This window comes from Castanea sativa, chromosome 9, assembly GCF_040712315.1.
Source record: "Castanea sativa cultivar Marrone di Chiusa Pesio chromosome 9, ASM4071231v1".
Taxonomy (NCBI): Eukaryota; Viridiplantae; Streptophyta; class Magnoliopsida; order Fagales; family Fagaceae; genus Castanea; species Castanea sativa.
The window spans coordinates 24,621,590-24,633,938 of record NC_134021.1 but is presented as its reverse complement, the minus strand read 5'-3'; the positions used below and the strand labels follow the sequence as shown (position 1 = coordinate 24,633,938).

Genomic DNA, 12,349 nt, shown 5'->3' with positions numbered 1-12,349 from the left:
CTCCCTCAATTTTAATGACTAGACTAACAATTTTTTTTTTTTGATAGGTAATCAAAGAACTAATATTAATGAGAAAAAATGAATAGTACAGGATGTTCATGACGATGAACAGTAAGAGACGAAGAAAGATAAACTAAGGGAAGGATAATCTAAGGGGAAACATAAACTCTAAAAGAGAAGAAGAATCAGTAAAACCCCAACAACGAGACCACTCAAAAAGGCTACGCTGGCATAAAACCTTTAACTCATCCAACGTCTTCTCCATGTTCTCAAAAGAGCGACGATTCCGTTCCAACCAAACAATCCACATTAAACAACCTGGAATCAAATTCCAAATATTCGAGTTATGCTTCCCAAGCCACTGATGCCAACAGATAACCCCGTCACTGATCTTGGCATAACCTAGTGAATACCAAAAGCCTGAAGCATAAAAGTCCATAAGGTATGTGAAACAGTACAATGAAGAAGAAGGTGGTCTACCGACTCCCCATCACAACAACACATACAACACCGATTTACCAAAGGACGACGACCCCTAATCATGAGATTATCCAACGTGAGAATTCAACTGTGAGCAGCTGTCCACAAGAAGAAAGCTACTCGCTTAGGAACCTTTGGTTTCCAGACACCCTTCCAAGGAAACAAAAAATTCGAGGAATCCTGAATTGCTTGGTAATAAGAGCGGGTGTCAAACTTACCATCGCCTTTGAGCCACCAACAAAGAGTATCCCTCCTATCCCCCCGAGGAATACGAGGTTGGATAAAATGAAGAAGAGAAAAAGAAGCAGCTAGCTCCCAATCTTCAAAAGCTCTAAAGAACCTTAAATTCCACACTCTAGTAGTACCTCATTCTGGAAGCCACAAAACCTCAGAAACGCAAGCATCCTTGGCATCTGAACACACATAGAGCTCTAGGTAGAGATCTTTTAGGGAATAATCCCCAATCCACCTATCATGCCAGAAGCGGATGCGAGTGCCTTCACCCACTACAAAAGTGCCTTCCCACATAGACTCTCCTCACATGTAAACACCACCATTCGTAGTTCTATTTATACAAATTAAGATTCATAAATTTAGTCAACACACTATACCATCATTATCCATATACTCCCTAACTTCATTAAAGCATCAATCTCATGCCTTTTTTAAGTACTCAATCACATACCTATCACTTCAACCTACCTAGAACTTCAAAGCTAAAAACTTTTGCCCTGTTGTAGACAAATGACCCAAGACTGCACGCATGATGGAAACCATAAAAGATAGACAACACCATAGTTTTTAAATTGAACAGTCAAATTATAAAACAAGGGTCACCAACAGTACCCTAAAAGGTTTCCCTAACAAGTCTCAAGCCAAAAACACAGGAATATCCACAGCCACACAGGAGCCCCTCAACTACAACATATGTAATGTACCACCAAAAACTACAACAATACATATTTTGCACTCAAACTAAGTCTTAAACCCAATTCCCTCACTGAAAATTTGAGGCAAAAAGACAACCTAGATTAATGGAAACCCTTCTCTTAGTGGAAAGATATCTTCCGATTATCTCCATCTCAACTCATAATCCATCACACTAAGCCAATTGCCGAAATCAAACACACAGGATTTGAACAACCTCCTCAAAATCTTTATGAATTATCGAGCAATACTTAAGCCAATCTGTTATTAAAAGTTCATCTCAAATTGAGTCTAAGGTCTACTGACATTGGATAGACTTAACTAAAGGTTTTTACCATAGACCTAAAGAAGTTTCTTGCATAGTTAAAGAAAGCAAGCCAAGACATACCCCATTCCTTTATAGCAGAATCTGGCTTTGCTACCAACTAATAAGCATTAAAAGATGCTAGAGCACCCAAAAAAGCCTCCAACCAGCTAATAAAAAAACTTCTGCATAAATTATGATTCCTGAAATTGCTCAACAACACCATCGGCAATTGCCAACAACATAAGAAATTACATTTAACATAGAAGTACAAGCTTATATATAGCATTTGAACAACAGTTTCTCACCCCACAAGAGGCAGAAATTGAAAAAGGCAATAATGAGTTCCAACATCATGAATGCAGTATAGGAATGAAAACATGAAGTACATCCTAAGTAGGCTAGAGACATAATCTTAACAGGACACATATTTCATGACAGACCAAACTTCTTTAAGTTTCAACAACAAATTTTTGCTATTGAGAGCACTGAAAGGGGTGATAATTAAGTTTGAAATACAGTACAAAAATCATGTTATCAAGACATTCCACAACATTGAACAATGTCAATATTTCTTTCATATTTGAAAAAGAGCCATTGATTAAAATCCTACAGTTCAGAGGGATACTATCTTTAAAAAAATTCATATTCCAAAACCAAAAACTGCCCGTATCTTATGGAAAATAAGATCCCGCCATCCCCTCTCGGTATTCTCCACCACAGTCGAATTCCCATATCTGCAATCAAAAACAATCCAAACACAACCCAATCAGCTCACCTGCCTCACCGTCCAAGAAAACAATAAAAGTTTCACACAACACAGCAATGAAAAAAATATATACAGTTTAAACCCTATAAGTGACAAACTAAACCCTCAGTCTGTATTGAACTCCAAAATCTCAATCCCTGTTGAGCTCCAAACACAAACACAATAGCATTCCATTTAAATGGAACGAAGTTTAATTTGTTACGTTTTTGAACCTCAAGATTTACTTAGTGACTTTTTTGAAAGTCAACGTTTAATATTTCCATTGAAACTATAGTTTTTAATTTGTTACAGTAATCAATTAGTTACTTCAAAACTCTTAAAACGTAATTTATCCAAAAAATAAAGAAAAAAAGAAACCCATCAACAAAAACTCACCTATCTTCTTCGGGAACATCAATATGCGTCAGCTTGACAATGGTAACTCCAGGTTCAGGCTCTTCCAAAGTTAGTCTCACCTGCAACATTCATTCAAAAACCAGTGAGTACACAAATTCCCATCAGTCACAAACCTAATAAAAACCAAAACAAAAGCGAAAACGAATCAAAACTCACTGTTGATTGAATCCCATCAGGCCAGCTTCCAAACCTCCATTTCTGCACAATCAACTTAGCTTCCTGCAACTCCACATTGACCCCAGTAACAGACCCATCAAAAATACTAAACTCCCCACCCACCTCTTTACTAATCCTCGCATTGCTCTGAGTAAAACCCTTCCACCTATTCTCATCCATCAAAATCTCATACAAATCCTTAGCTCTACAGCTAAACTTCTCTGTCATAGTTATGGTCTTAAACCCTTCCTTCTTCTTCTTCTTAACCTCCTCCTTGGGCTTGGCAGCCGCCTTCCCGGAAGCGGAAGCAGCAGCAGCAGCAGCAGCTGAATTCGAATTGGAAGCCGATTGAGCTTTGGGCGCAACCTTCTTGACCTCCAATTCATCCTTGGCAGGTCCACCCTTAGCCATAGTTTCCTCAAAGACTCGAACTTTATCCAAAATCAAACGCTTCCCTTTGGCAAACACCGCGTCCTTGAGTCTCTTCCCAATGGGTCCCTCGTCCTTAACCGAGACCTTGAATTCTGGGTCCTCACCAGCATTCTCATCAGAGATATAGGGGATCTCAATGAGACCTTCGGCTTTGAGCAAAGAAGTAGCTTCGGAGTCTTTAGCTTCTCCTTCCCAGGAAAGCGTGAGGCTGATCTCGTAGCCAGGTATGATCTTTCCCTTTCGGACATTCACGTATGCCTCGCCCTCGACTTTCTCGACCTTCTTGGTCTTGATGTGGAGGTTACCTTCGCCATCGAGGATTGTGAGATTGGAGAGGTGTTTGGAGAAGAGGTTTCGAGACCATTCGAGACAGTCGGTCTCGGCCCAGTGCCAGTTGTGGACATTGGCGCCGTCGGATCTCTCCTCCACGATCCAACGCTTGTCTCCCTCGCCGTACTTCGCCATTGATCAAATGCTAAAAAAAAAAGAATTGAAGAAACCCAAGACAAAATAATAGAGAGAGTTAAAGGGTGAGAGGGAGAAGGACAATAAAGGGTTCTTATATATATATATATATATATTATAAGAAGACTAGAGAAGAGTCCTGATGAGCTTGGAGGAAGTGTCTAGAATGACTTCTTTTTTGGTTTATAAAATAAAATAAAATAAAAGTGACCCAATTTATCTGGAAATAGTATGGGAAATCCCTTTCCCAATTCAGTTTGGACTTGTAAACGGGTCTTCTTTGGAAGGATCTAGAACACTATCTGTTTTGAGTTTACACTACAGCTCGTTTATTAGGTGACTTTGGGCCTCAGAGTGTGGGTCCGCTTTTTGGGTTGGGGGATTCATTTTCGATCGCTGGATTCAAGTACTTTCGGCTAGAGACTTGGGCTTATTCAGGCCTACAAAAGTTACTTCAGATCTTTCTTTTTTTTTTTCTTTTTTCTTTTTTGGAGAATAAAGTTACTGCAGATCTTTCTTTTTTTTTTTTTTTTTTGGAGAATAAAGTTACTGCAGATCTAATGGAGTATATATATATATATATACATGAAACACATCGTTTTTGGAAAGAAATTTTAAAATTTTTTTTCAAAAAGAAAAAATAATTAATATGAGACTCACTATTAATATGAGAGGAGTGAGCATTACTCATGGAATATTGAATAATTTTTTCTTCACATTTTAAACTAACTAAATTGTATGGTAGCTTTCTTTTGATGCACATCATGCATTGAAGACTCATACCCCATAATTAGTGTAAAAACTCGTTCTACCTCGTCATTTCATGTACTAGACAGTTGTTTTAAAATTAGGGTTATGATATAATTTGAAGTTTCTTGAAAATATTAAGAGGTACCGGTTGATCAATAAGCTCTTGGTATAATTTGAGCTATTTTTAGTTAATAATTATTTAGCATAAATTTGTGAAGTGATAAAAAAAATATTAATGAGAGTGATAATTATGTTTCGAAAGGGAATAAATAGTAACTTATAAACAAATTCAAACTTATTTAAGAAATAGATAAACAAAACTTGATTACGTAATCAAATTTGACCATGGGTTTGAAGCTCAAAATAAAATAAAATAAAATAATTGGAGAAATTTTAAATTCTCATTCAATTAGACTAGCAAAATGGCCAAATACTATTGTTTACCGAAATATATATATCAGTTTACCATTTTTTCAGAAATATGTATGGATCTACCACTTTTTAAATATTCAAGTTTGGAGAAATTGAGTTTTCCATGAACTTGAGTTCTTTGAAAAAAATAGCTTTCAAATTTGCTGGATAATTTTTCCATGGAACTCAAGTACTATGAAAAACTCGAGTTTCTCAAACTCAAGTACCCAAAAAGTGATACATCTTTCCGTTTGGTTGGAAGAGTGGAAAAGTGAGAGGATGAAAAATTAGTGGGAGGATAGAAAAGATTTGGTTTTCCCTCATGCGTGTTTGGTTGAAGGGGTGAACAAGTGAAAAGGTGGAAAACTTTTTTGTTTGTTGGAGAGAAAAATGGGAGAATGAAAAATGTAATTTATATAAACTGATTATTATGTCCTTGTTATTATTATATAATATATATATATATATAAGAAATAGAGTGCAATAAAGCGAGTGTATTTGTGTAAATTACATCATTCAGCATCTTTTCCTTCCCTATTTTCCTCCTAAATTGAGAGGATAAAAAAATGTGGGCTCGGAAGGATTATTTTCCTCATGTTCTCTTTCATACGTTCTTAACAATATATGTCATTAACGTGTTCCCATAATCTGCTTACACCCTCTTATTCTTAGTCTCTCTTATAATTGGTATCAGACCCCTGTGACAAGTTTCTCCCTTCTTTGGTTAGTATACTTTGATTATTGTCCTGATTAGTATGCTCTGTGATTTACAGTTGCCACAATATGTAGATCCTCTGTATTAATCACATCAGAATATTGGATTTGATAATCAAATAGAACACTAAGGGGTTTGTTCTCAAAGTTTTAAAGAACCTTGTTTTCCTAAGTCACCTTGTGGACGTCTAAGCCTAGAGTTGGCGTTTTTGTCCTGTTAGGTCTTAGGTAAGCAGTTCTTTCTTGAAGAAACTATCATGGCCAATTCATATTCAGCAGTTACTGATACTACTACACCTACCTTTGATCTTTCTCTTCGTAAATCCATTGCAAATAGGTTAGACTACTTGTATAAAATCTTTCACGTACCTGAAGATAGTAAGATTCCTAATATTGATTTCCCTATTGTAAATCCTTACGCTGTATTTGATAAACCTCAAATTTCTTTCAAAAAATCCATAAAAAAGTTTTTAGGTCCTTCTCATCCTCTATTGTAAAAGAATATGTTCAGGCCTCCAAGTTTGATCAGTTCAATATTCCAGCATGTGAGAATGAAAACTTTATCACCCTTGCCCTTCCCCGAGAATTTGTAATTCCATGGCAAAAACAAGGATACACACACCTCCATTTTGGTGCAGTAAGGTTGGCACTAACCTTCCATGGAAGAAAGGGACTCCCTATAGTCTCTAGGATTTCACTCCTTGATTCTAGGTTCTTGGAATATCAAAATGCAGTCATAGGGACTGTTCAAACTACCTTAAATGCAGGAACAGTTTTTGCTACACTCTTCCTCAACTTCAACATGTCCCTCAAGGATCCTCACCTTTGTGATGCTCTTAAGGTACAAGTTTAGATTACAGGAGCTTCTCAGGTACAAGACACCTTTGCTGCCACACTTTATTATTAGCTAGCCTATAGACTTCAAAATCGTGCCTTTGACATCGCAATTCCGGAAATAGCTCAATCTAATGATGCTTTATTGATCCAAGTCGATCCAAGAATGACACCAATGTTCACATTTGTCCCAAGACAACTCAGCATGGACCAAATGACTTCTCTCTTTCCAGAATCATGGATTACGAATTATGAGATGCTTCATCAGGCGGCTACGCCAATCCAGTCTAATAATCCTTTCTTTATTAGAAAAGCAAATGGTCAAGTTGAGACTAGGTTCTTGGCAACTACACATGAAAAGAAAGAGGTAACATTCTTTCCTACTCAAATTGCTATGCTCCAGCCGGTGTCATATGTTGGTGAAAAATGCCTCAAAATCAAAGCATTCCGAAAAGATGGAAAACCTTGCTATGAAGGACAATCACCTTCTGGTCATATATGGTGGGATGTTTGTAATTGTTCTGATTGCCAAGAAGAAGAAGCTTTTGAAGAAGAGCAATCAAGAAGAAAGAAAAAATCTTCCCAACAAATCCTCAAAGAAAGGTATGAATCAGGAGATCCAGAAGTTGACCTCCTTGGAGAACCTTTTGGAAAGTTTGATTATTATCTTCTCTATCCTGGAACCAAAAAACAAAAACTTCCTTCTACTCCTCCATGCAAAGAAAATCATGACCAAACCCGAAACCTCCATTAATCCCATACTACCAGAAAGTCCTTCCCCAAATACCAAAATATCAACCCAAACCTACCAGTCAAACCCATATACAGAAGACCTTACCTTGTTACATGTTTGACCATGCTTCATCCTCCTATTCACAAAATTTTTCCCCCTCTTAAAAGTTTTAACCATCCCCAAACCAACACCAAACATATTTGAAAAATTAAAAATCATGTTGGAACAAATCCATATGGAACTGCAAGACAGGTTTCTTCAGCCGAAGCAACTTTAAATTGGCAGGCAGAAAATGCAGTGGCACAAAACCAAGTCCTTTCAAAGATTCTTGATAATCAACAAAAGATGGCTGAAGCAATTATTCATACCTTCTCGTCCTTAAATTCTCTTATTGAAGATTTGAAGAAGAAAATGCAGTCAGTTGAACAAGAATTGGCAACCATTGCTTCTACAGTTAAAGACTTGTCTGTTTCCTTCCCTCTCATTGGGAAAAAAGAAGAAGAAAGAAAACAGTTGTTAACACAACTTCAGTGTATGGAAGAATCACAGCAGACGGTCCCTCAAACTTTCCCAATGCAGGTTTATATGCCCTACCAACCTCACCAATCACTATACAAAGACCTATCTGTGCCTTTAACCTCGCCATTTTCACCAAATTCTCCTTACCAAAACCTTCAACCATTAGCCATGACACATCCTGATCATAACCCTTTTAAACCAAGTGGAATCTTCCCGAGTATAACATATTCAGCACCATTTCAACTAGAACCCCTACTCAAACCCCAAAATGAAACTTCTTTTAAGCAAAAAGACAATGAACCATTATACTAATTCCTAGATCCAACTATTGGTGCTTCCTCAAGACCTCCAGATATGAACATGTTGGCTATAGATATTGACCCTCCTAACCCAACTTCATCATTTCTCAAGACCCTTACCATCAATGACCCAAAAGAACCTTTTGTGCTCCCAGTAATTGATGACACGAATCTAGATTTGTCTGATCTTGATCTAGAAGAAGTGTTCATGAGAGAACCAAAAGTAGAAGAAGATGATGTTGTTCATCCTAAACAGCCTCCTCCAATTTTCCCTCCACCACCTTTTATTCCAGACAACCAAGCAAGATTGACTTACTCATCAACCACATATTCAAAACATTTGTTCACCATTGACAATACCCCTCCTTCCAAATGGCATGATAAGATCTTTAACATGTATTCATAGTGCATGGTCGAATCACAGGCCCCAAATGCTACAATTGCACAAACCATTGCCAAATTTGTTGCAAGAATTACAAGAAGATTAAGACAATGATGGATCAATCTATGAGAATACAGGGAAAGACAGACAGCTCAGTGCAACACTCTAGAAAACTTTTTCACAATCATTCATAGTGAATTTCTTAGCTCTGTGACCCATTATACAGAAGTGGCACAAGAAGAATTCTTACTGATGAAGTGTTGCTCCTTTGAAAGGAAAGATTTGGGAAAACATTTTGACAGAATGTCAAGTCGATACTACTCTTTTAATTACATGGATGATGTTAATTCCAAGCACACCTTTCTGAACTCCCTTCTAGGACCATTGGGAGATGAAACTCTCTGCATGATGAATCTCCAAAAAATAACTTTGCAGCAAGCCTTTTTAGGAGAAATTTACCAGCATGTGCTTATTGCTCTTGAAAAACTCTACAACCAGAGAAAGTTTCTTTCAGAAACTGATAAGATCCATAGCAAGCTTAAGGACAATTGTAAAAAGAAAGATTTGCAGATAAAGTGCTATGACAAAAACTGTGTTTGTCCAACAAAAAGGAGAGACCATTTTAAGAAGTATTCTTAGAAGAAGAGACACTATGCAAGTCAGAAGAAAAAATCCTTCAGAAAGAAAAAATGGAAGTTTCTCAGACGAAAGCAATTTAAAGGAAAATTTTCAAAAGTGTGCTTTGTGTGTAGAAGACCAGACCATTTTGCAAAAAAATGTCCAAATAAGGAGAAAGTAGCAAAACTTCTTGAACAAGCCCAAATCCATGCAGATGATACTCCCTTCTCAGATGTAGAATCACTCTTCTCATTGGATAATGATTACTCTCCCCAAGCTTTGGTAATTATGGCCTATTCCACTTTAGAAGATGATTCAGATCGAGATAATGATGATGATTCAGATCCAGAAATCCAAACCATTTACACATCCCAGCCTATTATAGCCCCTCTAACCAGTCCTACACCTACAGCTAGCGCTGTCCAGGAAAACCGAGAACCCATTGGAATCGACCAACCCGACTGGAACCGACCCGTCACGACCCGATCCGACAGCTCCGGTGGTCAGACGCAGGTCCCGAGCTCCAAAACCCGACGCCAGCGATTCGGTTTCGGTTCCCTTCCTTCAAAACCCGTTCAACTTGACCCGCCCGAAGAGAGAACGACCCGCTGAGATTTCAAGCTTTCCGACGAGTTTCTTGGCACAATTTGACAGATTTCGGCGACTAAAACACCAAATTTGGGGGAAAAAGTATTGGATTTGGCGAAATGTCTGCCAAATCCGGCTAGATTGCACCGAATCTTGGACGGATCGAGAGAGATCTCGCCGTTTATCTATTTTTTTGGTCCTCTCCGATGGGTTTCGGCCTCACCCGAACCGCCGCTCACCCGACGGGAAACCGACCCGTAAAAACCGACCCTAACACGGGTCAGTTGCGGGTCCGGCGCCTCCCCACCCGATCTCCGGCGGGTCAGTTGCGAGTTGGGCACAAACTTGACCCACCCGACCCGTGGACAGCCCTACCCATAGCCCAAGTACATATCCTTCTTGACACATATTCCAGACCCATTCTAGTAATAGCCCTGTTTGATACAGGAACAACAGCAATAATTATCCATCCTAAGATTTTACCTGAAAAATTTTGGCTACCCCATAATTAGATGTTCAGAGCGACAAATGGAGAAACATTTCTGATCACCTAGAAAAGTAAGCCTATTTTTATTAGAATTTTTCTAACCCTTACCATTAAACACCAAGTCCTTGGATCCCCTCTTACAGGCAAAGACCTTCTTATAGGATTTGATCTCCTTCATCAAATACCTAGCTTTAAATGGTCTTCCAAAAAACTTTTGCATAAAAAACACCTTCTCACTTGAACCTAAGTACCTCATTTATTCACAGTAGACCCCTTTGACTCTTTGAGACTCCAGATTATCAATGACTGTTGTCCAAACAACCACTCTGAATTCCTCCTTAAAAATCCAAATCCTTTGTGGAAAAAACCCAATTTTTTTTCATAAACCTACCCTTTAAAAAGAATGAAGATGTTAACCCCACAAAACCAATCGCAGAGGAATGAATCTAGATCATTCAACTTTGGCTAAGCAAGAGTTATCTACTCTTCTTTCAGAAGGCCTCATTGAACCTACAACTTCTCCATGGGTGTGTGACGCTTTCTATGTGAACAAATATGCTGAGCAAGTTCGAGGAAAACTCAGATTGGTAATCAATTGCCAAGATCTTAATAATTTCCTTGCAGATGACAAGTTCCCTTTGCCAAACAAAAGTGCTCTTTTCCAGCATCTTTCACATGCTAAGGTATTCTCAAAGTTTGATCTCAAAGCAGGATTTTGGCAATTAGGAATTCATCTAGAAGAGAGATACAAGACAGCGTTTTGCATCCCGGACCACCATTATCAATGGACTATTATGCTTTTTGGTCTCAAAAATGCTCCATCTCAATTCCAAAAAGTAATGGTAACATTGTTCCAACCACTCTTGACAAATGTATTAATCTATGTAGATGATATCCTCCTATTTTTAAAAGATGCAGAATCTTATGAAAAATTGCTTACTGAATTCTACAATTTAGTAAAAGCTGCACGGATAATGCTTTCAGAAAAGAAAATGGTCATAGGAGCGTCTTTTATAGACTTCTTGGGAGTAAACATTTCAGATGGAAAGTATACTTTGCAGCCCCACATAGCAGTTTCTCTTGGAGAATTTTTAGACAAGCTCAAAAGTACCAAACAAACACAACAGTTTCTTGGAATTGTTAATTATATGTCAGATTTCATTCCAAAAATATCCAAATACTGGGATTGTCTAGCTCAATTGCTGAAGAAATCTCCTCCAGAATGGAATTCAGTTCATACAGAAGCAGACCAACAATTGTAAAGATTAGCAGAAAGGTTTCCCCCTTTACAGATTCTAGGACCAGGCAAACGGATTTTGCAGACAGATGCAAGTGATTGGTACAGGGCAGCAGCTCTCTTTGAAGAAGTTGATGGCAAAAGAAATATTTGTGATTAAAAAAGCGGTAGATTCAAGCCCTCAGAACTCCATTACCAATCCACTTTTAAAGAAATCTTGGCAGTCAAACATGAAATTGAAAAATTCCAGTTTCATCTTCTAGGGCATAATGTTTTAGTAGAAATGGACATGTCCCCCTTTCCCAAAATGCTCCAATTCAAAAGGAAAATGCTTCCACATTCTCAATTACTCAAATGGTCAAATTGGTTTTCACTATGGTCTTTTCAAGTCAAACACATCAAATGCAAAGATAATCTTATCACTGATTACCTTTCTAGAAAACCTCCAATCCTTAACACCACTATTATTCCTCCACCTTTGTGTGTATATCCAATTACAGATCCATCCCCATCCTCAGGCCTTCCTCTGCAGCCCCTAATAATATCCTTAATATGATAGAAACCCTTCCCCCAGAGATAAAAAACCAAATAAAGACCTTGACCTTTGAAGCTAGATCTAAAAGAATCATTAGAGTACTCCATAATTATCTCAAAGATCATCAAAGACATTTTCTAGCTATCTTCCCCGATATAGACCATCTATGGAAAACCCTTTTTGCTTTTTGGACAACTAATTAGACAGTGGTACATTATCTCTACATGTGGTATTTACTCAATGAATATTACTTGTGTCTTCATTTTGAACCAAATTTTTATAGATATATTTTTCCATGTGGAAATAAATATTT

General features: G+C 37.8%; 1 protein-coding gene across 1 annotated transcript; it reads right to left on the bottom strand.

Annotated features, from left to right (window-relative positions):
- Window positions 1–2,162: 2,162 nt before the first annotated feature.
- LOC142611070 (uncharacterized) lies at window positions 2,163–4,229 on the bottom strand. The gene is made up of 3 exons (XM_075783097.1): window positions 3,033–4,229; window positions 2,856–2,935; window positions 2,163–2,448 (listed from the first exon to the last, which is right to left on the bottom strand). Exons 1-3 carry the CDS (start codon window positions 3,927–3,929, stop codon window positions 2,355–2,357), a joined length of 1,071 nt encoding a protein of 356 aa, XP_075639212.1. The 5' UTR covers window positions 3,930–4,229; the 3' UTR covers window positions 2,163–2,354.
- Window positions 4,230–12,349: the final 8,120 nt, after the last annotated feature.

Bases quoted from the DNA above. Each gene is read 5' to 3' on its own strand.
- LOC142611070 (XM_075783097.1), bottom strand. From the start codon at position 3,929: ATGGCGAAGTACGGCGAGGGAGACAAGCGTTGGATCGTGGAGGAGAGA. The intron at 2,936-3,032 runs GTGAGTTTTGAT...TGAATGTTGCAG, and splicing joins CTGATGGGATTCAATCAACA to GTGAGACTAACTTTGGAAGA. The intron at 2,449-2,855 runs GTGAGTTTTTGT...TTTTGATTGCAG, and splicing joins GATGTTCCCGAAGAAGATAG to ATATGGGAATTCGACTGTGG.